Here is a 26,871-nt window from a genome sequence, read left to right on the forward strand (position 1 = left end):
ATAACGTTGCAAAGACTTCGCAACCAGCAAAGGTGGATAGTAACAAACATCTAATGATCTAACAACTCAGTATTCAACATCAGTACATCAGTAAAGCACGTTTACATCGTCGCTGCGACCACTGACTAGGAACCTAGGCATATTGTTGCACTATTTCTGGATCACACCGTCTCCGAAATACATATTGATATTAGTTGAAGGTGAAGTTACTCACCAGGAGTGCTTTGCAACTTTTTTTATACTTGGTCGGGCCGCTGGGTCCATGCTAAATAATTTTCTCATTAGGTCTTGCAAATCTACAGATAAAAAATTCGAATACAAAATCCTGGATGGCTTTGTCGTATATATGAGAAAAACGAAAAAACAACAAGCAAGATTTAAATGAATTTAGCAACAACGGTTGGTGTGATTGATATGCATTCCAACTTCAAAAGGGAATTCGGGAATATATGTATGAATGCTGATCTCTATATTTTCCGGCTTTCTCTAACCTGTTATAATTTCATGAATTTAACTCACCTTCAGATAAATCATCCAGTTTTGGCGGTCCTGATATAACATCTGCAAATGTTGTGTAATCCGTAAAAGCTGGTTCGCCGTGCAACATTTCATATATCATGACTCCAATAGACCGCACAGCTTCCTTGCAAGGATCATACAATTCATGCAGAATGTATTCTGGAGGCATATTGTATGGAGTGCCTGAGGGAATAAAACATGTACAATGCAATTAACCAGTCTTTTTGAATGGAATAAAACTACTAAGCAATGACCGGAAAAGTTGAAATTTAAGAAAATGAGAAATATTACTGGGGTTGATAGTTTTACAACAGATTAAACCTGACTAAAATTAAAGCCAGTATTATGAAACCTGAAAAAGTAAATTCTCACAGGTTCGATCAAGGATTTTTAACAATGTAGATGATGAATTGCTACCTTGGAAGAGAAATTGGAAAGACAAATTTGTTTTATGATAACAAAATCTCACGCTAAAGGTGCATGGGAACGGAATTTGGTGATTAAAACTCAGACAACAGAGATAACAACCTCGTACCCAGGGTCTTTTTACCTCCGCTCCAAGGTCCACGCTGGTACAAGGTTGCAGAGGTAAATTATTCATGACATTCCAGGAAAGTTTACTCACCACAGAAAGCGTCAACTAGGTTGCCAGGTTTATTATAGCCTGCAAATCCAAAATCAAGCAACTTGATTTCACCAGTATCAAAATCATAAAGGATGTTCTCCAATTTCAGATCACGATGAACGATGTTCTTCTTGGACATCGCCAATACAACGTTGACCAACTTCTTCATGCATTGTTGAGTTTCATCCTCGGTGAAGAAACCTCCAACGTCCCACATGAGGCTTCGGAGATCTTTGCAATGAGTCGGTCTTTCGCAAATGATCACAAATTCCTCAGATGATAAAAACTGATAATGATAGAACTTGATGACATTTGGATGATCTTTCATCTTCTTCAGGAAATACACTTCACTTGGTACATCACCGAGGTCTTTATCCTGTTAAAGAACAATTGTAGGAGAATTCGATACCGTTGTTTAGCAAACGAAGGACAATTGTTCGATAGGGTGTCCTAGTACAGTACCCGCTTCTGTCCGCTGTTTCAAAAGTGGAGGTGCACAATGCGAAAATGATTACTTTTCTTCATGCTACACAAATCTTTGATACGATCAAAGAACCATTGCTGATTTCACGAAATTTTAGGTAACTTAATTTAATTTTGAAATTCAGACTGGAAATTAGATACCTCTTTGATTCAAAATGGTAATTCAACGTCGTCATGAGTGGAAACGGCTAACAAAATTAATCATTTAATATGTTTGCAACACTCAATTTTCACGGACTGTAAGCTATATCATCTCCTATGCTCAAAACTTCAACCTCGTGGAGTTTCTACGACCTTACTGTAACTCACCTTGCGATACTCACGAACCGTTTTATAATCTATAAATTTCAGGGCGACCTAAAAGAAGAAAAAAATTAACCACTTACATCGATGGTTTTCCTGAAAAATTCAACGGTATGGCTGACAACTAGTAAGATTTGGGCATTTTACTTCATCTCAGAAGCATGGAGGGCAATATGGCAAATAATGCCGAGGAATGTTTGTTTTAGGAAGGAGAGACATTTTGTAAGAATTACCGGTGTTTTTTTGGTTCCTTTTATGGCATAACCCTTGAAAACTCCACCAAATCCACCTTCGCCAATCAAGCCATTTTCGATATAGTAGTATGTCACACCTGAAAGTCAAAAGCAATTGCTTGTTAATACAACTAAATAACTAAAGAAATATGTAAAGTAAAATGGATTTTAGAATAAAAAAACAAATGCTAAAAAAATAGGTTCGTGATTTCTATAACGTTAGAATCGACTTGCCTTTTGACTTGCAAACTTCAACAAGGTTTTCCCCATCGACAACTCTAGTGACGCGTGGCACATTTGAAGGTTGGGAAGGTTTGACTTGGCTTTCTTTCATGATTTTCCACTTGATGAGTTTTTCTTTCAAAATGTTACGCTTTCTCTTCACGTCATAGATGCTTGGAAATATAAATTGAAAAATTTTTTGTGTGTAATGGGAATATTTTAACAAATACAGCTGTTGTTAACTTGTTTGTTTACTTTACGGACTGCATGTAGCTACACCATCTTAAATTATCAATAAATACCGCGCCTACCTTTCATTTGTGCTATCTGGAACTGCAGATGAGCAAGATTGAAGCTATAAACATAAAGAATATCGTTATGAGTTAGTGAGTTGACTTGTGCTTATTGTGTTTCTATTTAATTGCATTAATATCAAAATGTTATTGAACAAAAATTTGTTAGAATCAAAAGTACTGAAGTTTGCCGATCTTTCATTGTTATTTTTGAGATAAATTTAATCTTCAAAAAGAGTTTTGGAATGTAAGCTGCTCATTTCTTACCATTTGTTGAGACGATTGTGAGATTTGGAAGAGTTCACCGGCAGAATGTTGGTTTCCACTGTGTATTAATGAAAATGAAGAATGTTTAGTTAAAGAATGAAAGATGAAGAATATCGCATTTAGAAATTGCTGCCCTATTTTTTACTACCTAATTTTTCGGTACAAACATGAAGCTAAATATTTGTCGACGTATATAATAGAGGGTGCCCAGAAATATTGCGCTAAGTTAAAGATAGGCGCAAACAGGGGCGTGTTTTAAATTTTGATCGAGGCTGGCGCACACTTAGCAATTTTCCGCGGCCCTTGGATGACCCCACTAAATCCGCCTTAGAAAACGCATCATAAAACCCTCAAACTATAGCACTTTGAAAGACTGAAATCTTAGATAAATAAAATCTTACCAATCCCAGGAATACTCCATGTCAAAGAAGCGTAAAAACTGAAATAGTAAATAGTAAAAAGTCTGGTTAAGTGGAGAGTTGAACTGACTTCTCAAACTCAAACAGCAAAGACGCGCCTTTGAAATAATAACATGTGTTATTTCAATATCTCATAACCATACTACTTCCTAGAATATTTATGCACGGATTTTACAACATCAACTAGAGTAATTTCCTTTGTTTCAAATCATGAATTATATCAGGAAAAATTAGAATACAACCTAAAATTATGCAACTGTTTAGGTGATCAATATACGTGATAAAAAAGCAAACTTATTTTTCAATTTATAATAAAAAGTTCTTTACCTCAGAATACTCCGAGATTTGAGACGCGTTTACGTAATCAAATGAACACTGGACACTACCAGCACTAAAAATGATATTTTGTATTAATGTAGGGGACTTGAAGTGGTAAAAGTCTGTAACCTCACCAAATAAAAGAACAGGTTTATATATTCAGAAGGTAAATCAATTACGTTTATTTACGTCTTATATTACGTAATATATTAAGTTTTACTCATGCATCCCAAATTCAAGCCAGGAATAGTCGAGAAAAAAGTTGTCATACGTTGCCTTGTTAGAATTCAAACCTACGCCTTTGCGTGCCGACATTACCATCGTAAATAACACTAACACGTTGCTCCTATGAGCTACATCAGCTATGAGAAAGATCATTGCAAAGGCATCATAAAGGAGAAGGTTTGATTTCTGCGGAAGGCCACTTCTCACAGGCATCGGAAAGTTTGCTAAATTTTTTCTCCTACTGACACTAGAACAAGTTCAGCATAAACTTAACATCTCCCCCTTGCGTTGAAAAATGAGGGTAGCTAAATGGGTAAGAAGCGCTTGTATGGTTTGTCGTGACGCAAGGAATACCTTTTTATTATTATACTTTATAATAAAATATTACGTATTATTATCATCCTTATTTTTTCGTATCACAGATTAATAATATTTCCCCAAAATGAAGACAAACACGTGTCAATATAATAAAACATCCTTATGTTATAGCTAGACGCAATGTAAATAAAGATCATACCTCAGAGATCTCTCAAACGTTTCTTCTTCAAACGAAAATACTGATTCCTCCTGTGAAAATTAGAACGTTTATAAGCTTATTAAAGTACTGCTTTAATTCCCGATTACAATTCATTCTTACACAGAACCGTCCACAAAAGAAAAACACTAATTCATACCTTATAGGAGATCCGAGAATCATTAGAATTCATATTCCTGGACAGAGGGGAAAGAAAAAATGCGTGAATAATGTTAAAAAGTTTTAAACAAAAATTCCCTTAAAGATCGAAGCGCAGTCTTAAACGTTTAGAGAGTGAGAAACACGCAGAACGCAATTCTAGGCCATTCATACGCCTAAATGTAAAAATGTTATACAAAAATTCTTATTACAAAGCCGTATATATACAAGATGTATGAGAGTATTTTTAAACTTTGGCTTATTCATGCACCGTTTAAGCTAAACGCCTTTCGAACAACCGCTACCAGAAAGTTTGCCAAATTTTTTGTCCTACTGACACAAAAAAAATTCCATCTAACATCTCCCCTTGCGTTGAAAGATGAGGGTAGCTAAATGAGTAAGAAGCACTTGTATGGTTTGTCGTGACGCAAGGAATACCTTTTTATTATTATACTTTATAATAAAATATTACGTATTATTATCATCGTTATTTTTTCGTATCACAGATGAATAATATTTGCCCAAAATGAAGACAAACACGTGTCAATATAATAAAACATCCTTATGTTATAGCTAGACGCAATGTAAATAAAGATCATACCTCAGAGATCTCTCAAACGTTTCTTCTTCAAACGAAAATACTGATTCCTCATGTGAAAATTAGAACGTTTATATAAGCTTATTAAAGTACTGCTTTAATTCCCGATTTCCAATTCATCCCTAAAATCACAGAACCGTCCACAAAAGAAAATAACTAATTCATACCTTATAGGAGATCCGAGAATCATTAGAATTGATATTCCTGGACAGAGGGGAAAGAAAAAATGCATGAATAATGTTAAAAGTTTTAAACGTTTAGAGAGTGAGGCCCCAAAACACGCAGAACCCAATTCTAGGCCATTCATACGCCTAAATGTAAAGATGTTACACAAAAATTCTTATTACAAAGCCGTGAATTGACGTGGAACGGGCGTTTGGATTTACGCGCGCGTTTTTATTTGCGCGTGCATTTACTTTGTTCGTTCCGCTGAACTGCCGTGTTTAAGTATAATTTTGATTTCCATTTTTTAAATCTCAAAACCAGTTTACGTTGTCGATTTCGACGGTGAACTAAATTCTCTTCCTTCCGAAACACAAGCGGAACTGTGTAAACACTTCTCTCTCCTTATATTTTATAAATTAAGCCACTTAATAATACGCAAAATGAATTAAAACAAAAAATATATGCGAACCACAATTATTTTTACACTAAACAATAAAATCTTAAATATACTTACATATTTTCTCGATAATTTCAATCTAGAATATTGAACAGCAATATAACAACGCTTTTGAAAACAATTTGCAACGAACTAACTTCGCGAAATGTGAACCTCTCGAAAAATTTCGACAAGTGAGCGGTCCTTTGTTGACGTAGATAATTAATACTTTTGCGCCCACGAGTTTTGGTGAGCAAGCGAGACATTGAGTCAGCGTTCGCGATTACGTCGTAATATGGAAAATGTTATAGTATAAATAAGTACATATAATTATTCTATGTAAGTACATATTTATGCTGAAGTATGCAATCTACAATCTTGTGGTAATGTACAACGATTTCTTAAGCCTCGTTGACTCTCATTTACACCAGAGCGTTCGAAAAGTGCCTATAACATACTCAGTGATTCCCTCTTCAAAGGCGAGTTATTTTGAGCCATTTAAGCCGAACATCAGATTTACAGTCCTGTTCGTCGTTTTACATTAGGCCAAGAGTTGTTAAATTCAAAATTATAATGTATCTTCAGAATGTGTGCAAGGAAGAAGTTCTGTTTTAAAACATTCGGCGGGTTAATTGAACTTACTCAAGAAACCTTTTGCTCAGATTTCATATTTTTAGCTTTAGGAACCATCTACAGGTCTGTACTAATTGTGGTATTTTCTTCCGAAGAAAATGGGCTTTAAAAGCAGTCAAATCGAAGAGTTGAGTCAAATACCTTTGCAACAATTAAATAATTGTACGGCATGAATACAATGTCAGCGTTTTTCCTTTGTTTTCGTGACATGAAATAAGGACAGCGACTATAAAAATAATAAATATATAAAAACGATCAGGCTCAAAACGACTTAACAAAACGCATGCAACAAAATGCAGGCCCGTTCCAGACGTCGCACTTTTTATTTTGCGAATTGAAAGCAAAAACAGACTATAAGACTCTAGGTTCCGAATATGAATAGTTTGACGTCTGCGTACGGGCCTTATTATAGTTAATTAAAAGAAGACGGGTGTGATATTAAGCGCCTTTCTTGACTTATTCTTGGACCATATAAATTCATCACTCTACTTAGATTGACAGGACACAAGTTAGTGGGGAAAGCCCGTAAATTTAAAGTGTCTATTTGCAAGGGAATACCAAACAATCTCTGACGATACTGTATACGCCAATGGCAATGGCCGAATAACCAAATAAAACATTTTTAGTGGTAGTACCTCGTTCAAGCATATTATAGTAATGACACGTCTTTGATAACACTTTAGTACGGCACAAATGCCTCTGGAAATAGTAAAAAGAATGGGGATTACTACCTTATTTTAGGGCGGTTATACCAACTATGCACCCTTACTGTAGATAGTAAATTACTCAGTTTATCGACCGTGCAAGAAAATGGGTACATGGTATGTATTTGAGCCACATAACTCCAACGAAGTCATTTACACTTGCCTTTGCCGTGTGCGTTTCTTGTTCAAGAACCTGGGGATGAATGCACAGCTGGTCACGTGAACCTAGCACGCATACTTTGGGTCTGAAACAAAAATCAACAGAAAACGTCAATTTGAAATTTTCCTCACAGTTAAATCTTAGTTTCCCAGTTGAACTCAGCACTCAGGGCTTCATGTTTAATCGTGTGACCCTGCGTTGTTTTTGCGCTGGGGTTTTACAGTAAACTGACTGATTTCAATCAGGTTAAAATTTCAGGCTGTGAATGCCGGGCTGAATTCAACCGCAAGCCAGTTGAAATTTGAAAATGTTTTATATAATATGAGCGGCGTATATAATTAACTTACTTGTAAACCGTATTCTTCAGCTCATTTACGACTTGTGTAAGTTGTGAATGGGTTCTTGATGTGTAGATGATTTTTGGTACTGAATACTCGGGAGCTTATAAAGAGAAAAGTGATACAGTAGGAAGCTTCTCTAACATTTAATTAAGACGGTTAGAATATTTAGCTGAATGTGAGCTAGATAAGCAGGATATGCTCACATCCAAATAATCAAAGAAACAATAGCTACGCGTTTTTTATTACAGGACCAAATTATAAGCGCTGTAAAACACAATTGCTCATACTACATCATTTCTGTTGCTTGGTCATGTGATGAAAAAACGTGCAGCAATTGGTTCTTTGATTATTTATAGTATCTAGCTCGCATTCTGATTGGTTCCTGAGTTCGCTAGAGTTGCTCCATTTTGGCGCGAAATCGTAACATTCGCATTGTAGAACCGCCGTTGAGAAGTATATCTGGAAAATGTTTACTATTTTTCGCTTGGTAAGAAATATAATATCAATATTACAGTTTCAACTGGGTTCGCTATTTTTACATTTTTTAGCCCGTTGTTTTATTGAAAATGTGGAATATTCCTAAACAGGTTAAAAATTCTAATTATTGAAAATGGCAACAAAATCTAAAAGCAACACATACGCCATTTTTCAGGTAAACATAATTTCATCAGATTATATGAAGATTCATGAAGATGTTGTTTTGAAATTGTGTTTTTTCTAACCTTTTACAGTAAGTTGTGTCTTGTTATTAAGGGCAAAAATCACAATGTAAACAAAGTTATACGAAAGTTGAATGACTTCAGAAACCTGTTGCGCTTGGAATTTTCGTTAAAAATCGTTCCGTGTATCAATTTCGAGACTTATTATGGGCTGTACAGAAAAATACCTGAACTATAGTTCCCGCTACTTTATTTTCATAAAAACTAGACTAAATGCCCTTATGGACTTTATGCCCAGATAATAGGCAATATATATGCGTTCAAATCAGACTCACATTTTACAATAGTTTACCTTCACTTCACTTTACATTTACGGATTTTACCTTCACTTTCTTCTGACATCCAGCAGCAGCATGCCCAAGTTTCTTCTAAATCATCACAAACTGGCCACTTGCTTTATTTTCTTGAACCTTATACTCAGTTGCAAGCGAGCCACAAATGTGCTCCAGGCCAGTGTGCACAAAGTAAACATAATGTCTTTCCAGTTCCTGTTGGTGATTCTAAGATACCATTTTTACCCTGAAAAGGTAGGAGTTATTGGGAGAAAGCTGGCTATTGTGTATAAGTATGGGGTGTATGGTGGGGTGAGCCACATATAAACCCACCTAGTTGTAAATATTACAACACCTAAAAGAAAAAAATCCACAGGTTTTTTAGTAATTGTTGATATCCCTTAACACCTGATGATATTGATCATTAATTATATTTTAGCAACATTTAGACACAAAACTTGATGCAAATAAAAATCATTATATTTCGGGGAATTAATCGCCAGATAATGTGCTGCTATAATTTTCAATTTTTCATTCTTGCGGCAACTGTCAGGTAAAATTCTTTTGTTTGTACCAAAGTTGAAATGATAGAAATTAGAGACCTGGATGTACAAGACATTAAGGGGCTGTTTACATGAGCCCTACAGGAAGGGAGGGCTAGCCAACCTGTAGGGCTGTTTTTCACCTCTGTTTACATGCAAAATTCTAACCCCACATCTACGGCTGAGTCTGGACGGCACATTTTGGCACCAAAAACAAAATGGCTGGCACCAAAAAAAACACAAAATTGTTATTTCACTATTTATTTAAAATATCTTTACTTTCCTAATGATTTTTCAACAGTACCCTGTTATGCCTCGAAAATTAATGAAGAAAGCTGGAACCGTCAAATAGTGTCATCGCTGACGTCAAATCTTTGCTAGCTGCCCTGTTACGTTTACATGGAAAATTTCTAGCCTACCAGGGTGAGATCTCGCCTGGTAGGGTTGGCCTCCTCTAATGAAAACAAAATTTTTCTTAGTATGGATTCATAGTAGCATGAGCTATCGCGTTGGTAGGGCTAGCTAGCCTTCCCTATAGGGCTCATGTAAAAGCCCTCAAGTGATTTTTAAAAATATACATTGGCTGGTAATCTGAAGATTTTTGTGTGAGTTAGTGCACAGGAAAAAATTGAAATGCATTTTAAGATTTTGGTGCTTTCTTTCTAATTGATTAATGATTAACAAAGACTAAATTTATTGCAAAAATATTCTGGAATGGATCGAGATTAATAATAGCTGATATTCATGGAAATTTTGATCATCTTCTGCAACTGTTCACGCTATACCCTTTTTAAAATGCAGGAACAAAACGTGTTATTTGTGACTTTATATCACCAAGAGTACTGTACTGTCTGTACTACATAAACATTGAGTCAAAATGCATTAATCAAGAGTCAAGAGATTAAAGAGAATAGGAATGCATCAGTGTCGATGTGTCAGCGATCAAAGACTAACAAGAATCGTACCGACTCATAATCATCTGAGACAAGGTCTATGTTATTAAACACTATCAAAATTCAAAACAAAATAATTATAAAATGTAGGCGAACCAACCTCTTGCAAACATTCAATAACTTTGCTCATGTAGTTTACTTGCAGTCGTAAGGCTTGTATGGGAAATCAATTTCGACTCCCGTACCTTGAATCACTGCATGGTTGAACGGTGATCTAAAATACTACATTTTGTGCAAAAGTATCGCCTTAAAATTCTACAAAGTAACAAAAGCAAACGATCAGAGCAAATGCTTATTTTTTTCACAATTGCGCCATTTGTCTTCGTTAGTACTCAGTCTCTCAGGACGGCACTGAACTCATGCTTAACAGGTTGGTTGAATAACTTGTAAATAGCGGTAAAGTCTGTAATCTAAGAGCTAAAAGCTAGCTAAACTCCACTGAACTGAAATAGATCTTATGCATAATGGCGTATCAAGCCAGCAGAGAATTCTGTTTTAGTAGTCACTGCGAAAATTCAAACTTACAATGCTATCATATAATGATATATATCATAATTTCAGCACTTAACAACTATTTACAATGATGTTTGCAATTGATCTTATACAAACATTTGCACAGCCTGTTCTCTAAACTAGTTTAATAATGCTCCTTTACTCTCCTGCAATCACAGTCACCATTGGTCTATAATGGCCTAGAGACTTTCAGCAGATACTCTAGACGATACATAGGTTATTGTCGACACTTTCTGGTTGATCAAGCAGCTCTCGCCAGTGGCTGCCACGTGGTATGTTAACTTTTCCGGAATGGTGCAGGTCAGGTGAATTTCCAACTTCGATTGATCGACCATTGAAGGAGGAGAGTACAAAAAGAGCAATTGGACTAGCATGATTGACCAATTACCGAGAAACATGAATAAGTCATAGCTGTATAAGTTCAGAGCATTAGCTAGTTCTTCAACACTGCTTGCAAATATGTTCTTCCTACTGGCCACCATGAGATGTCTTATTTGATGGAGAATGGTAACAGGAATATTAGCTTGGCGTCGTGGCTCCGGGTTCGCGAAAACGGAGCTGGCTCCGAGTTCGCGAAACCGTTTCATACAAACCGATGTGGCCGCTCGCTTTTATAGAAATGTTAAGAACATGGCCGAAATGAGAAGTTTTATTCATTTAGTTTGCTCGCAATAGCTCCGTAAAGTTGGCTAATTTTTGCACAAAGTTGATGGTCAGCGGCATGGGCGACGGCAAGGCTTTAAAAAGTTCGATTTACTAGCTTAGTTTTGTAAAAACCAAAAGATGGATTCGAGAGAAAGCTTATGAGAATATCTCTAGCTGCGAAATCACGACAGCAACTTGTTTAAAGTCTAGCATTTGATCATGCACGTACCCGTGATATAAATGTAATCCCTTCGCGAAGGCAACTAACCCGGTTGCAAATTTTGTTTTTCCACATAGGTTTTTCCACATATGATCAATGTCAATGTAAATGTCATATGATCAATATAACATTTGATCATATGACATTTACATTGACAATTGATCATATGACATTTACAGTTCAAAAACCTATGTGGAAAAACGCAGTAACCGGGCTAGTTGCCTTCGCGAAGGGATCCGGATTAAAATTTATGTCACGGGTGCGTGCATGAAATCAGACGGCTACAGAAGTTGCCTGTCGTGTTTTCGCAAGCTAGAAGGTTAGAAGTATAAGGATATTCTCATAAGCTGTCTCTCGAATGGCCATCTTTGAGTTTTTACAAAACTCGTCGTAAAGCTAGTAAATCGAACTTTTATAAAGCTGCCGCTGACCAGTCAACTTTGCGCCAACTTTAAAAAAAGCCAACTTTACGGAGCTACTAAATAAGACTCTCATTTTCGGCCATGTTCTTAAGAATATATATAAAAAAGAAAAATTAAGGCCTTTTTAAATTTTTCGATTTCCAAAGCGAAGCGGCCACATCGGCTTGTATGAAAACTAACCACTCCAGCTCCGTTTTCGCGAACCCGGAGCCACAAGCCTGGAGCTGAATATCCTGTCATCAGAATGGTAACTACTGGTCGCAATGGCTGGCCGGCTCATCGACAGTGATCGGCCATTCCTGTAATTTTCTTCCATAGACGTCTCCAACAATTCCTGACTGTTTATCTGGGATTGGTTCGATGACTGGCCAACAGATGACTGGCCACTGATTGTTGGCGATTTGCTTCCAGCTCTTTGGTGAAGAGCCTGGAATGACGTTTGTTTGGCCATGGCGACGGCAGAGACGTCGTACGAACCACGACGTCTGTGGAAAATACGACGGAAAAAGGATGACAGTCGTTCAGTAAATGAACGCTTTACTCGCAACCTTAAAGAGAAAAAACATAATTTCTATAATTGTTGCTATAGACCCCTAATCCTGATGATTTGAAGAATATTGTCATGCTAATAGACACAGCAAAACAACTTTCACAACAACACAGCCTTGTTTCAAAGCGTAAACGATTAGACAGAATTTATACAGAATTCAATATCTCATAAAGCGTAAACGATTAGACAGAAATAACGTTGCAAAGACTTCGCAACCAGCAAAGGTGGATAGTAACAAACATCTAATGATCTAACAACTCAGTATTCAACATCAGTACATCAGTAAAGCACGTTTACATCGTCGCTGCGACCACTGACTAGGAACCTAGGCATATTGTTGCACTATTTCGGATCACACCGTCTCCGAAATACATATTGATTAGTTAAAGGTGAAGTTACTCACCAGGAGTGCTTTGCAACTTTCTTTATACTTGGTCGGGCCGCTGGGTCCATGCTAAATAATTTTCTCATTAGGTCTTGCAAATCTACAAATAAAAAATTGGAATACAAATCCTGGATGGCCTTGTCATATATATGAGAAAAACGAAAAAACAACAAGCAAGATTTAAATATTCTTAGCAACAACGTTTGTGTGATTGATAAGCATTCCAACTTCAAAAGGGAATTCGGGAATATATGTATGAATGCTGATCTCTATATTTTCCGGCTTTCTCTAACCTGTTATTATTTCATGAATTTAACTCACCTTCAGATAAATCATCCAGTTTTGGCGGTCCTGAGATAACATCTGCAAATGTTGTGTAATCCGTAAAAGCTGGTTCGCCGTGCAACATTTCATATATCATGACTCCAATAGACCGCACAGCTTCCTTGCAAGGATCATACAATTCATGCAGAATGTATTCTGGAGGCATATTGTATGGAGTGCCTGAGGGAATAAAACATGTACAATGCAATTAACCAGTCTTTTTGAATGGAATAAAACTACTAAGCAATGACCGGAAAAGTTGAAATTTAAGAAAATGAGAAATATTACTGGGGTTGATAGTTTTACAACAGATTAAACCTGACTAAAATTAAAGCCAGTATTTTGAAACCTGAAAAAGTAAATTCTCACAGGTTCGATCAAGGATTTTAACAATGTAGCTGATGAATTGCTACTTTGGAAGAGAAATTGGAAAGACAAATTTTTTTATGATAACAAAATCTCACGCTAAAGGTGCATGGGAACGTAATTTGGTGATTAAAACTCAGACAACAGAGATAACAACCTCGTACCCAGGGTCTTTTTACCTCCGCTCCAAGGCCCACGCTGGTACGAGGTTGCAGAGGTAAATTATTCATGACATTCCAGGAAAGTTTACTCACCACAGAATGCGTCAACTAGGTTGCCAGGTTTATTATAGCCTGCAAATCCAAAATCAAGCAACTTGATTTCACCAGTATCAAAATCATAAAGGATGTTCTCCAATTTCAGATCACGATGAACGATGTTCTTCTTGGACATCGCCAATACAACGTTGACCAACTTCTTCATGCATTGTTGAGTTTCATCCTCGGTGAAGAAACCTCCAACGTCCCACATGAGGCTTCGGAGATCTTTGCAATGAGTCGGTCTTTCGCAAATGATCACAAATTCCTCAGATGATAAAGACTGATAATGATAGAACTTGATGACATTTGGATGATCTTTCATCTTCTTCAGGAAATACACTTCACTTGGTACATCACCGAGGTCTTTATCCTGTTAAAGAACAATTGTAGGAGAATTCGATATCGTTGTTTAGCAAACGAATGACAATTGTTCGATAGGGTGTCCTAGTACAGTACCCGCTTCTATCCGCTGTCTCAAAAGTGGAGGTGCACAATGCGAAAATGATTACTTTTCTTAATTCATGCTACACAAATCTTTGATACGATCAAAGAACCATTGCTGATTTCACGAAATTTTAGGTAACTTAATTTAATTTTGAAATTCAGACTGGAAATAAGATACCTCTTTGATTCAAAATGGCAATTCAACGTCGTCATGAGTGCAAACGGCTAACAAAATTAATCATTTAATATGTTTGCAACACTCAATTTTCACGGACTGTAAGCTATATCATCTCCTATCCCAAAACTTCAACCTCGTGGAGTTTCACGACCTTACTTTACTCACCTTGCTATACTCACGAACCGTTTTATACTTTACAAATTTCAGGGCGACCTAAGAGTAGAAAAAAATTAACCGCTTACATCGATGGTTTTCCTGAAAAATTCAACGGTATGGCTAACAACTAGTAAGATTTGGGCATTTTACTTCATCTCAGAAGCATGGAGGGCAATATGGCAAATAATGCCGAGGAATGTTTGTTTTAGGAAGGAGAGACATTTTGTAAGAATTACCGGTGTTTTTTTGGTTCCTTTTATGGCATAACCCTTGAAAACTCCACCAAATCCACCTTCGCCAATCAAGCCATTTTCGATATAGTATGTCACACCTGAAAGTCAAAAGCAATTGCTTGTTAATACAACTAAATAACTAAAGAAATATGTAAAGTAAAATGGATTTTAGAATAAAAAAACAAATGCTAAAAAAATAGGTTCGTGATTTCTATAACGTTAGAATCGACTTGCCTTTTGACTTGCAAACTTCAACAAGGTTTTCCCCATCGACAACTCTAGTGACGCGTGGCACATTTGAAGGTTGGGAAGGTTTGACTTGGCTTTCTTTCATGATTTTCCACTTGATGAGTTTTTCTTTCAAAATGTTACGCTTTCTCTTCACGTCATAGATGCTTGGGAATATAAATTGAAAATTTTTTTAATAGATCTAAATTGAGGAGTGTAATGGGAATATTTTAATAAATACAGCTGTTGTTAACTTGTTTGTTTACTTTACGGACTGCATGTAGCTACACCATCTTAAATTATCAATAAATACCGCGCCTACCTTTCATTTGTGCTATCAGGAAACTGGCAGTTGAGCAAGATTGAAGCTATAAACATAAAGAATATCGTTATGGGTTAGTGAGTTGACTTGTGCTTATTGTGTTTCTATTTTATTGCATTAATATCAAAATATTATTGAACAAAAATTTGTTAGAATCAAAAGTACTGAAGTTTGCCGATCTTTCATTGTTATTTTTGAGATAAATTTAATCTTCAAAAAGAGTTTTGGATTGTAAGCTGCTCATTTCTTACCATTTGTTGAGACGACTGTGAGATTTGGAAGAGTTCACCGGCAGAATGTTGGTTTCCACTGTGTATTAATGAAAATGAAGAATATTTAGTTAAAGAATGAAAGATGAAGAATATCGCATTTAGAAATTGCTGCCCTATTTTTTACCACCTAATTGTCGGTACAAACATGAAGCTAAATATTTGTCGACGTATATAATAGAGGGTGCCCAGAAATATTGCGCTAAGTTAAAGATAGGCGCAAACAGGGGCGTGTTTTAAATTTTGGTCGAGGCTGGCGCACACTTAGCAATTTTCCGCGGCCCTTGGATGACCCCACTAAATTCGGCTTAGAAAACGCATCATAAAACCCTCAAACTATAGCACTTTGAAAGACTGAAATCTTAGATAAATAAAATCTTACCAATCCCAGGAATACTCCATGTCAAAGAAGCGTAAAAACTGAAATAGTAAATAGTAAAAAGTCTGGTTAAGTGGAGAGTTGAACTGACTTCTCAAACTCAAACAGCAAAGACGCACCTTTGAAATAATAACATGTGTTATTGCAATATCTCATAACCATACTACTTCCTAGAATATTTATGCACGGATTTTACAACATCAACTAGAGTAATTTCCTTTGTTTCAAATCATGAATTATATCAGGAAAAATTAGAATACAACCTAAAATTATGCAACTGTTTAGGAGATCAATATACACGTGATAAAAAAGCAAACTTATTTTTCAATTGATAATAAAAAATTCTTTACCTCAGAATACTCCGAGATTTGAGACGCGTTTACGTAATCAAATGAACACTGGACACTACCAGCACTAAAAACGATATTTTGTATTAATGTAGGGGACTTGAAGTGGTAAAAGTCTGTAACCTCACCAAATAAAAGAACAGGTTTATATATTCAGAAGGTAAATCAATTACGTTTACTTAGGTCTTATATTACGTAATATGTTAAGTTTTACTCATGCATCCCAAATTCAAGCCAGGAATAGTCGAGAAAAAAGTTGTCAGGTATCGTTGCCTTGTTAGAATTCAAACCTACGCCTTTGCGATGCCGACATTACCATCGTAAATACACACTAACAACGCTCGCTCCTATGAGCTACCCGTGTAGCTTAAAAAAAAGATCATTGCACCGGCATCATAAAGGAGAAGGTTTGATTTCTGCGGAAGGCCACTTCTCAAAGGCATCGGAAAGTTTGCTAAATTTTTTCTCCTACTGACACTAGAATAAGTTCAGCATAAACTTAACATCTCCCCCTTGCGTTGAAAGATGAGGGTAGCTAAATGGGTGAGAAGCGCTTGTATGGTTTGTCGTGACGCAAGGAATACCTTTTTATTATTGTACTTTATAATAAAATATTACGTATTATTATCATCGTTATTTTTTCGTATCACAGATGAATAATATTTGCCCAAAATGAAGACAAACACGTGTCAATATAATAAAACATCCTTATGTTATAGCTAGACGCAATGTAAATAAAGATCTTACCTCAAAGATCTCTCAAACGTTTCTTCTTCAAACGAAAATACTGATTCCTCCTGTGAAAATTAGAACGTTTATAAGCTTATTAAAGTACTGCTTTAATTCCCGATTTCCAATTCATTCTTAAAATCACAGAACCGTCCACAAAAGAAAAACACTAATTCATACCTTATAGGAGATCCGAGAATCATTAGAATTCATATTCCTGGACAGAGGGGAAAGAAAAAATGCGTGAATAATGTTAAAAAGTTTTAAACAAAAATTCCCTTGAAGATCGAAGCGCAGTCTTAAACATTTAGAGAGCGAGAAACACGCAGAACCCAATTCTAGGCCATTCATACGCCTAAATGTAAAAATGTTATACAAAAATTTTTATTACAAAGCCGTATACAAGATGTATGAGAGTATTTTTAAACTTTGGCTTATTCATGCACCGTTTGAGCTAAACGCCTTTCGAACAACCGCTCCCAGAAAGTTTGCTAAATTTTTTGTCCTACTGACAGAAAAAAAATTCCATATAAACTTAACATCTCCCCTTGCGTTGAAAGATGAGGGTAGCTAAATGAGTAAGAAGCGCTTGTATGGTTTGTCGTGACGCAAGGAATACCTTTTTATTATTATACTTTTTAATAAAATATTACGTATTATTATCATCGTTATTTTTTCGTATCACAGATGAATAATATTTGCCCAAAATGAAGACAAACACGTGTCAATATAATAAAACATCCTTATGTTATAGCTAGACGCAATGTAAATAAAGATCATACCTCAGAGATCTCTCAAACGTTTCTTCTTCAAACGAAAATACTGATTCCTCCTGTGAAAATTAGAACGTTTATAAGCTTATTAAAGTACTGCTTTAATTCCCGATTTCCAATTCATTCTTAAAATCACAGAACCGTCCACAAAAGAAAATAACTAATTCATACCTTATAGGAAATCCGAGAATCATTAGAATTCATATTCCTGGACAGAGGGGAAAGAAAAAATGCGTGAATAATGTTAAAAAGTTTTAAACAAAAATTCCCTTAAAGATCGAAGCGCAGTCTTAAACATTTAGAGAGCGAGAAACACGCAGAACCCAATTCTAGGCCATTCATACGCCTAAATTTTAAAAATGTTATACAAAAATTCTTATTACAAAGCCGTATACAAGATGTATGAGAGTATTTTTAAACTTGGCTTATTCATGCACCGTTTAAGCTAAACGGCTTTCGAACAACCGCTCCCAGAAAGTTTGCTAAATTTTTTGTCCTACTGACACAAAAAAAATTCCACATAAACTTAACATCTCCCCCTTGCGTTGTAAGATGAGGGTAGCTAAATGAGTAAGAAGCGCCTGTATGGTTTGTCATGACACAAGGAATACCTTTTTATTATTATACTTTTTAATAAAATATTACGTATTATTCTCATCGTTATTTTTTCGTATCACAGATGAATAATATTCGCCCAAAATGAAGACAAACACGTGTAAATATAATAAAACATCCTTATGTTATAGCTAGACGCCATGTAAATAAAAATCACACCTCAGAGATCTCTCAAACGTTTCTTCCTCAAACGAAAATACTGATTCCTCCTGTGAAAATTAGAACGTTTATAAGCTTATTAAAGTACTGCTTTAATTCCCGATTTCCAATTCATTCTTAAAATCACAGAACCGTCCACAATAGAAAATAACTAATTCATACCTTATAGGAGATCCGAGAATCATTAGAATTCATATTCCTGGACAGAGGGGAAAGAAAAAATGCGTGAATAATGTTAAAAAGTTTTAAACAAAAATTCCCTTAAAGATCGAAGCGCAGTCTTAAACGTTTAGAGAGTGAGAAACACGCAGAACCCAATTCTAGGCCATTCATACGCCTAAATGTAAAAATGTTATACAAAAATTCTTATTACAAAGCCGTATACAAGATGTATGAGAGTATTTTTAAACTTTGGCTTATTCATGCACCGTTTAAGCTAAACGCCTTTCGAACAACCGCTACCAGAAAGTTTGCCAAATTTTTTGTCCTACTGACACAAAAAAATTCCATGTAAACTTAACATCTCCCCCTTGCGTTGAAAGATGAGGTTAGCTAAATGAGTAAGAAGCGCTTGTATGGTTTGTCGTGACGCAAGGAATACCTTTTTATTATTATACTTTATAATAAAATATTACGTATTATTATCATCGTTAATTTTCGTATCACAGATGAATAATATTTCCCCAAAATGAAGACAAACACGTGTCAATATAATAAAACATCCTTATGCTATAGCTAGACGCCATGTAAATAAAGATCATACCTCAGAGATCTCTCAAACGTTTCTTCTTCAAACGAAAATACTGATTCCTCCTGTGAAAATTAGAACGTTTACAAGCTTATTAAAGTACTGCTTTAATTCCCGATTACCAATTCATTCTTAAAATCACAGAGCCGTCCACAAGAGAAAAACACTAATTCATACCTTATAGGAGATCCGAGAATCATTAGAATTGATATTCCTGGACAGAGGGGAAAGAAAAAATGCATGAATAATGTTGAAAGTTTTAAACGTTTAGAGAGTGAGGCCCCCAAAACACGCAGAACCCAATTCTAGGCCATTCATACGCTAAATGTAAAGATGTTACACAAAAATTCTTATTACAAAGCCGTGAATTGACGTGGAACGGGCGTTTGGATTTACGCGCGCGTTTTTATTTGCGCGTGCATTTACTTTGTTCGTTCCGCTGAACTGCGGTGTTTAAGTATAATTTTGATTTCCATTTCTTAAATCAAATCTCAAAACCAGTTTACTTTGTCGATTTCGACGGTGAACTAAATTCTCTTCCTTCCGAAACACAAGCGGAACTGTGTAAACACTTTTCTCTCTTTATATTTTATAAATTAAGCCACTTAATAATACGCAAAATGAATTAAAACAAAAAATATATGCGAACCACAATTATTTTTACACTAAACAATAAAATCTTAAATATACTTACATATTTTCTCGATAATTTCAATGTAGAATATTGAACAGCAATATAACAACGCCTTTGAAAACAATTTGCAACGAACTAACTTCGCGAAATGTGAACCTCTCGAAAAATTTCGACAAGTGAGCGGTCCTTTGTTGACGTAGATAATTAATACTTTTGCGCCCGCGAGTTTTAATGAGCAAGCGAGACACTGAGTCAGCGTTCGCGATTATTTCGTAATATGGAAAATGTATAGTATAAATAAGTACCTATAATTATTTTATGTAAGTACATATTTATGCTGAAGTATGCAATCTACAATCTTGTGGTAATGTACAACGATTTCTTAAGCCTCGTTGACTCTCATTTACACCAGAGTGTTCAAAAAGTGCCTATAATATACGTAGTGATTCTTTCTTCAAAGGTGATTTATCTTGAGCCATTTTAGCCGAACATCAGATTTACAGTCCTGTTCGTCGTTTTACATTACGCCACGAGTTGTTAAATTCAAAATTATAATGTATCTTCAGAATGTGTGCAAGGAAAAAGTTCTGTTTTAAAACATTCGGCGGTTTAATTGAACTTACTCAAGAAACCTTTTGCTCAGATTTCATATTTTTAGCTTTAGGAACCTATCTACAGGTCTGTACCAATTGTGGCATCATTGCGATTTTTGGCTGTGCTCTTTTTCCGGAAGAACTTTAGCAGTTGTTGTCTTGTAGAAGCGAGGTCTGCAAGGTTGCTTGCTACAATCATGCAACAACTAAGTCTTCCATACTCAAAAGATCCACAGAAAATTTCTGTGTGATGATCTTTGAAAGGAGGTATTTTATTCTTTATACATAAAGAACATCCCCTTACAATATTGTGTGCTTCGTCGAAGATGATAATACTCTTTGAAATATCAATGTCGTTTGATTGTCATGACTATATTAAAGAGGAAAACTTTGTTGGATATATTTAATATATCTTGACCAATTCAGCTGAATGAGCTATCCCTACAGATACAGGCTCGATGCTAGGGGGGAGGGGATGGTAGGTATACGAAGATACTGATCTCTTACGTTCAAAAGAATGCATGCAGGCTTATGGATTCAAAAATACATACCAAGCAACTCGCGGTAAATATTTAAAACCGCTTCTTTTCACGAGAGTGAATTTTTTTAGGCGGAAAATCGGCTTTAAAAGCAGTCAAATCGAAGAGTCGAGTCAAATACCTTTGTATCGATTAAATAATTGTACGGCATGAATACAATGTCAGCATTTTTCACAAATGGAATTTTTCACAGATGAAATAAGGACAGCGACTATAAAAATAATAAATATATCAAAACGATCAGGCTCAAAATGACTTACACGAACTTGTCGCATTTATTGTCACCTTTCTTTCTTCCCAAGTCGAACAAGATCCTCAATATCCAAAATCTCCGATGCCAACTCTTTTGTACAGGAATCATCTACAACAAGAGATACAGAAATTAACAATAAGTTCCTGTTTAAATGAGCTTGTTAGGCATGCAATAAAATGCAGGCCCGTTCTAGACGTCGGACTTTTTATGTGCCGAATTGAATGCAAAAACAGACTAAAGACTCTAGGTTCCGAACATGAATGGACCATATAAATTCATCACTCTAGTTAGATTGACAGGGGAAAGCCCTCAAATTTAAAGTGTCTATTTGCAAGGGAAATACCAAACAATCTCTGACGATACTGTATTCGCCAATGGCAATGGCCGAATAGCCAAATAAAAACACTTCTTAGTGGTAGTACCTTGTTCAAGCATATTATAGTAATGACACGTCTTTGATAACACTTTCGTACGGCAAAAATGCCTGTAAAAATAGTAAAAACAACCTTCATGAACTGTGGGGATTATTTTAAGGGCAAAATATCCCGAGCGTGGTTATACTACACCTATGCACCTATACTGTAGATAGTGAATTATTCAGTTTATCGACCTGGCAAGAAAATGGGTATATGGTATGTATTTCAGCTACAAGCCTGTTTACCAACGAAGTCATTTATACTTGCCTTGGCCGTGTGTGTTTCTTGTTCAGGAACCTGGGGATGAATGCACAGCTGGTCACGTGATCCTAGCACGCATACTTTCGGTCTGAAACAAAAATAAATAGAAAACGTCAATTTCAAATTTTCCTCACAGTTAAATCTTAGTTTCCCGGTTGAACTCAGCACTCAGGGCTTCATGTTAATCGTGTTACCCTGCGTTGTTTTTGCGCTCGGGTTTGAGGCTGTGAATGCCGGGCTTAATTCAACCTCAAGCCAGTTGAAATTTGAAAATGCCTTATATCATATGAGCCGCGAGTATAATTAACTTACTTGTAAACTGTACTCTTCAGTTCATTTACGACTTGTGTAAGTTGTGAATGAGTTCTTGATGTGTAGATGATTTTTGGGATTAAATATTCGGGAGATTAATAGAGAAAAAATATATCAGGAAGCTTCTCGGTTAGAATATTTAGCTGAATGTGAGCTAGATAAGCAGGATATGCTCACATCCAAATAATCAAAGAAACAATAGCTATACGCGTTTATAAATATATTATTATAAATATGGCGGTGAATATATTATTGTGAAGTGATAAAAAATATTATAAACGAGTACATTTTAGAAGACAAACATGTTGACCTATGGCAAAATTATCTTGTTTATTTGACGTCAGATCGTTTGATAAAAGGCTATATAAAGGCTCATTGCAGAAATCTTAAAGAATATAAAGCAAACAAGTAAGAAAATCTTTGAAATTACATTGTACTTTCTGAGCGCATGTAAAACGCAATTGCTCATACTACATCATTTCTGTTGTTTGGTCATGCGATGAAAAAACGTGCAGCTATTGGTTCTTTGATTAATTATAGCGTCTAGCCCGCATTCTGATTGGTTCCTGAGGTCGCTACAGTTTCTCCATTTTGGCGCGAAATCGTAACATTCGCATTTTAGATCCGCCGTTGAGAAGTATATCAGCAAAATGTTTACTATTTTTCGCTTGGTAAGAAATATAATATCAATATTACAATTTCATCTGGGTTCCTCTTCACCATTTTTACATTTTTTAGCCCTTTGTTTCATTGAAAATGTGGAATATTCCTAAACAAGTTCGAAATTCTAATTATTGAAAATGGCAACAAAATCTAAAAGCAACACATACGCCATTTTTCAGGTAAACATAATTTCATCAGATTATATGAAGATTCATGAAGATGTTTTTTTGAAATTGTGTTTTTCCTAACCTTTTACAGTAAGTTGTGGCGTGTTATTAAGGGCAAAAATCACAATGTAAACAAAGTTATACGAAAGTTGAATGACTTCAGAAACCTGTTGCGCTTGGAATTTTCGCTAAAAATCGTTCCGTGTGTCAATTTCGACTGTATATTATAGGCTGTACAGTAGGGTACCTGAACTATAGATCTCGCTACTTTACTTTCATAAAAACTTGACCAAATGCCCTTATGGACTTTATGCCCAGATAATAGGCAATATATATGCGTTCAAATCAGACTCAGATTTTACAATAGTTAAACTTCACTTCACTTTACATTTACCTTCACTTTCTTCTGACATCCAGCCATCAGCAGCTTGCCCAAGGTTTCTTTCTAAATCATCACAAAACTGGCCACTTGCTTTATTTTCTTGAACCTTCATACTCAATTGCAAGCGAGCCACAAATGTGTCTCTCCAGGCCAGTGTTGCACAAAGTAAACATAATGTCTTTCCAGTTCCTGTTGGTGATTCTAAGATACCATTTTTACCCTAAAAATGCTAAGATGTTATTGTCTGCAGAAAGCTGGCTATTTATGTTATAATGTATGGGGGTGGTATGGTGGGGGTGAGCTACACATAACACCTCCCCACCTAGTCGTTTTAGTAATTGTTGATAACTTGACTCATATATTTTAAATGACAAACCCAAAAATAATTTACATTAAGCAAACAAACCCTTAACACCTGATGATATATTGATCATTAATTATACTTTAGCAACATTTAGTACAATTTGTACAAAACTTTAAAGATGGACGAGCAAAGGTAAGATATAACAAAAGACAAATAAAATAGTAGACACAAAACTTGATACAAATAAAAATCAATATATTTAGGTGAATTGCCAGATAATGGGTTGCTATAATTTTCAAGTTTTCATTCTTGTGGCTAACTGTCAGGTAAAATTCTTTTGTTTGTACCAAAGTCGAAATGATGGAGATTAGCGATGAGATTAGCTAATGATTTTTCAACAACATACCCTGTTGTTGCTTCGAAAAATAATGAAGAAAGCTGGAACCGTCAAATAGTGTCATCGCTGACATCAAATCTTTAGCTAGCTGGCCCTGTTAGGTTTACATGGAAAATTTCTAGCCCTACCAGGTGAGATCTTGGGTAGGCAATAGCAAGATCTAGCCTGGTAGGGTTGGCCCTCCTCTAATGTAAACAAAATTGTTCTTTAGTATGGATTCATAGTAGCATGAGCTATCTCGCTTGGTAGGGCTAGCTAGCCCTCCCTATAGCGCTCATGTAAACAGCCCTCAAGTGATTTTTTAAAAATTTACATTGGCTGGTAAATCTCAAGATTTTTGTGTGAGTTAGTGCACCAGGAAGCAAAGTTGTGCAATGCAGACATTTTAAGATCTTGGTCCTTTCTTTTCTAATTAATTAATGATTAACAAAGACTAAATTTATTGTAAAAATATTTCTGGAATGGATCCAGATTAATAATAGCTGATATTGATGGAAATTTTTTGATCATCTTCTGCAACTGTTCACGCTATACCCTTTTTAAAAATGCAGGAACAAAACGTGTTATTTGAGAGTTTATATCACCAAGAGTACTGTACTACATAAACATTGAATCAAAATGCAAATCAACATATAAGAGAATAGGAATGCATCAGTGTCGATGTGTCAGCGATCAGAGACTAACAAGAATCGTACCGACTCTCATAATCATCTCAGACAAGGTCTATGTTATTAAACACCATCAAAATTCAAAACAAAATAATTATAAAATGTAGGCAAACCAACCTCTTGCAAACATTCAATAACTTTGCTCATGTAGTTTACTTGGCAGTCGTAAGGCTTGTATGGGAAATCAATTTCGACTCCCCGTACCTTGATCACTGGCATGGTTGAACGGTGAATCTAAAATACTACATTTTGTTGCAAAAGTATTCGCCTTAATTAAATTCTACAAAGTAACAAAAGCAAACGATCATGAGCAAATGCTTATTTTTTTCACAATTTGCGCCATTTGTCTTCGTTAGTACTCAGTCTTCTCAGGACGGGCACTGAACTCATGCTTAACCAGGATGGTTGAATTTAGAGCTAAAAGCTAGCTGAAACTCGAGTAAACCTGAAATAGATCTTATGCATAATAACGTATCAAGCCGTGACGCCTGCACAGAATTCTTGTTTTAAGTAGTCACTGCGAAAAATTCAAACTTACAATTTCATTCAAACTTCATATAATGATATATATTCATAACTTCATGCACTTGACAACTATTTACAATGATGTTTGCAATTGATCTTATACAAACATTTGCACAGCCTGTTCTCTAAACCAGTTTAATAATGCTCCTTTACTCTCCTGCAATCACAGTCAGACCATTGGTCTTATAATGGCCTAGAGACTTCTCAGCAGAATACTCTCAGACGATTCATAGGTAATTGTCGACACTTTCTGGTTGATCAAAGCAGCTCTCTGCCAGTGACTGTCACAATCATGGTGATGTTAACTTTCTCCGGAATGGTGCAGGTCAGGTGAATTTCCAACTTCGATTGATCGACCACTGAAGGAGGAGAGTACCAAAACGAACAATTGGCACTAGGATGATTGACCAATTACCGAGAACATGAATAAGTTCATAGCTGTATAAGTTCAGAGCATTAGCTTAGTTCGTCAACACTGCTCGCAAATATGTTCTTCCTACTGGCCACCAATGAGATGTTTTATTTGATGGCAGAATGGTATGACAGGATATTCAGCTTGGCGTTCGTGGCTCCGGGTTAGCGAAAACGGAGCTGGCTCCGGGTTCGCGAACCGGTTTCATACAAACCGATGTGGCCGCTTCGCTTTCAATGGTAATCGAAAAATTTAAAAAGGCTATTTTTCTTTGTTATATTGTTAAGAACATGGCCGAAAATGAGAGTTTTATTTCATTTAGTTTGCTCGCAATAGCTCCGTAAAGTTGGCTAATTTTTGCACAAAGTTGACTGGTCAGCGGCATGGGCGACGGCAAGGCTTTATAAAAGTTCGATTTACTAGCTTAGTTTTTGTAAAAACCAAAAGATGGCGATTCGAGAGAAAGCTTATGAGAATATCTTCTAGCTTGCGAAATCACGACAAGCAACTTGTTTAAAGTCTAGCAATTTGATTTCATGCACGTACCCGTGATATAAATGTAATCCCTTCGCGAAGGCAACTAACCCGGTTTCTGCAAATTTTTGTTTTTCCACATAGGTTTTTCCACATATGATCAATGTCAATGTAAATGTCATATGATCAATATAACATTTGATCATATGACATTTACATTGACATTGATCATATGACATTTACAGTTCAATAAACCTATGTGGAAAAACGCAGTAACCGGGCTAGTTGCCTTCGCGAAGGGATCCGGATTAAAATTTATGTCACGGGTGCGTGCATGAAATCAGACGGCTACAGAAGTTGCCTGTCGTGTTTTCGCAAGCTAGAAGGTTAGAAGTATAAGGATTCTCATAAGCTGTCTCTCGAATGGCCATCTTTGAGTTTTTACAAAAACTCGTCGTAAAGCTAGTAAATCGAACTTTTATAAAGCAGCCGCTGACCAGTCA

The 26,871-nt window shown here is 35.9% G+C and overlaps 2 protein-coding genes and 3 long non-coding RNA genes across 7 annotated transcripts in view; all 5 read right to left on the reverse strand.

Moving 5' to 3' along the window:
* Positions 1–214: 214 nt before the first annotated feature.
* Positions 215–5,648, reverse strand: LOC114540907 (serine/threonine-protein kinase pim-2-like; the record flags this gene model as incomplete). The annotated part of the gene is made up of 14 exons (XM_028560905.1): positions 5,346–5,648; positions 5,182–5,221; positions 4,582–4,618; positions 4,425–4,474; positions 3,692–3,755; positions 3,347–3,384; positions 2,946–3,003; positions 2,697–2,740; positions 2,398–2,558; positions 2,164–2,261; positions 1,937–1,984; positions 1,145–1,520; positions 520–702; positions 215–296 (listed from the first exon to the last, which is right to left on the reverse strand). Coding segments are annotated over exons 3-14 (1,235 nt in total), but the record flags the coding sequence as incomplete, so codon positions are not given.
* Positions 5,649–7,279: 1,631 nt separating this feature from the next.
* On the reverse strand, positions 7,280–8,683 carry LOC114540906. Its single transcript, XR_003689154.1, has 3 exons — positions 8,660–8,683; positions 7,624–7,717; positions 7,280–7,361 (listed from the first exon to the last, which is right to left on the reverse strand). It is a non-coding gene; the product is annotated as an uncharacterized LOC114540906 (long non-coding RNA).
* Positions 8,684–12,078: 3,395 nt separating this feature from the next.
* LOC114540912 overlaps positions 12,079–26,871 on the reverse strand; it is a 62,697-nt gene continuing 47,904 nt past the window's right edge. The window contains exon 28 of the mRNA XM_028560908.1: positions 12,079–12,451. Coding sequence (XP_028416709.1) covers positions 12,079–12,451 — 373 coding nt within the window. The remainder of the gene's footprint in view (positions 12,452–26,871) is intronic.
* On the reverse strand, positions 16,369–21,873 carry LOC114540898. 2 transcript variants are annotated; one of them, XR_003689146.1, is made up of 7 exons: positions 21,810–21,873; positions 21,420–21,495; positions 21,256–21,345; positions 20,900–20,965; positions 19,546–19,582; positions 17,856–17,905; positions 16,369–16,411 (listed from the first exon to the last, which is right to left on the reverse strand). It is a non-coding gene; the product is annotated as an uncharacterized LOC114540898 (long non-coding RNA). The 2 variants fall into 2 exon arrangements; XR_003689145.1 differs by lacking the exons at positions 16,369–16,411; positions 17,856–17,905; positions 19,546–19,582 and having other exon boundaries at positions 19,589–20,965.
* On the reverse strand, positions 22,068–25,303 carry LOC114540902. 2 transcript variants are annotated; one of them, XR_003689150.1, is made up of 4 exons: positions 25,075–25,303; positions 23,601–23,808; positions 22,377–22,430; positions 22,068–22,152 (listed from the first exon to the last, which is right to left on the reverse strand). It is a non-coding gene; the product is annotated as an uncharacterized LOC114540902 (long non-coding RNA). The 2 variants fall into 2 exon arrangements; XR_003689149.1 differs by lacking the exon at positions 22,377–22,430.

The sequence above is a fragment of the Dendronephthya gigantea genome, unplaced genomic scaffold (genome assembly GCF_004324835.1).
Source record: "Dendronephthya gigantea isolate DGI-Jeju-01 unplaced genomic scaffold, DenGig_1.0 000254F, whole genome shotgun sequence".
In the NCBI taxonomy this organism is placed as follows: Eukaryota; Metazoa; Cnidaria; class Anthozoa; order Malacalcyonacea; family Nephtheidae; genus Dendronephthya; species Dendronephthya gigantea.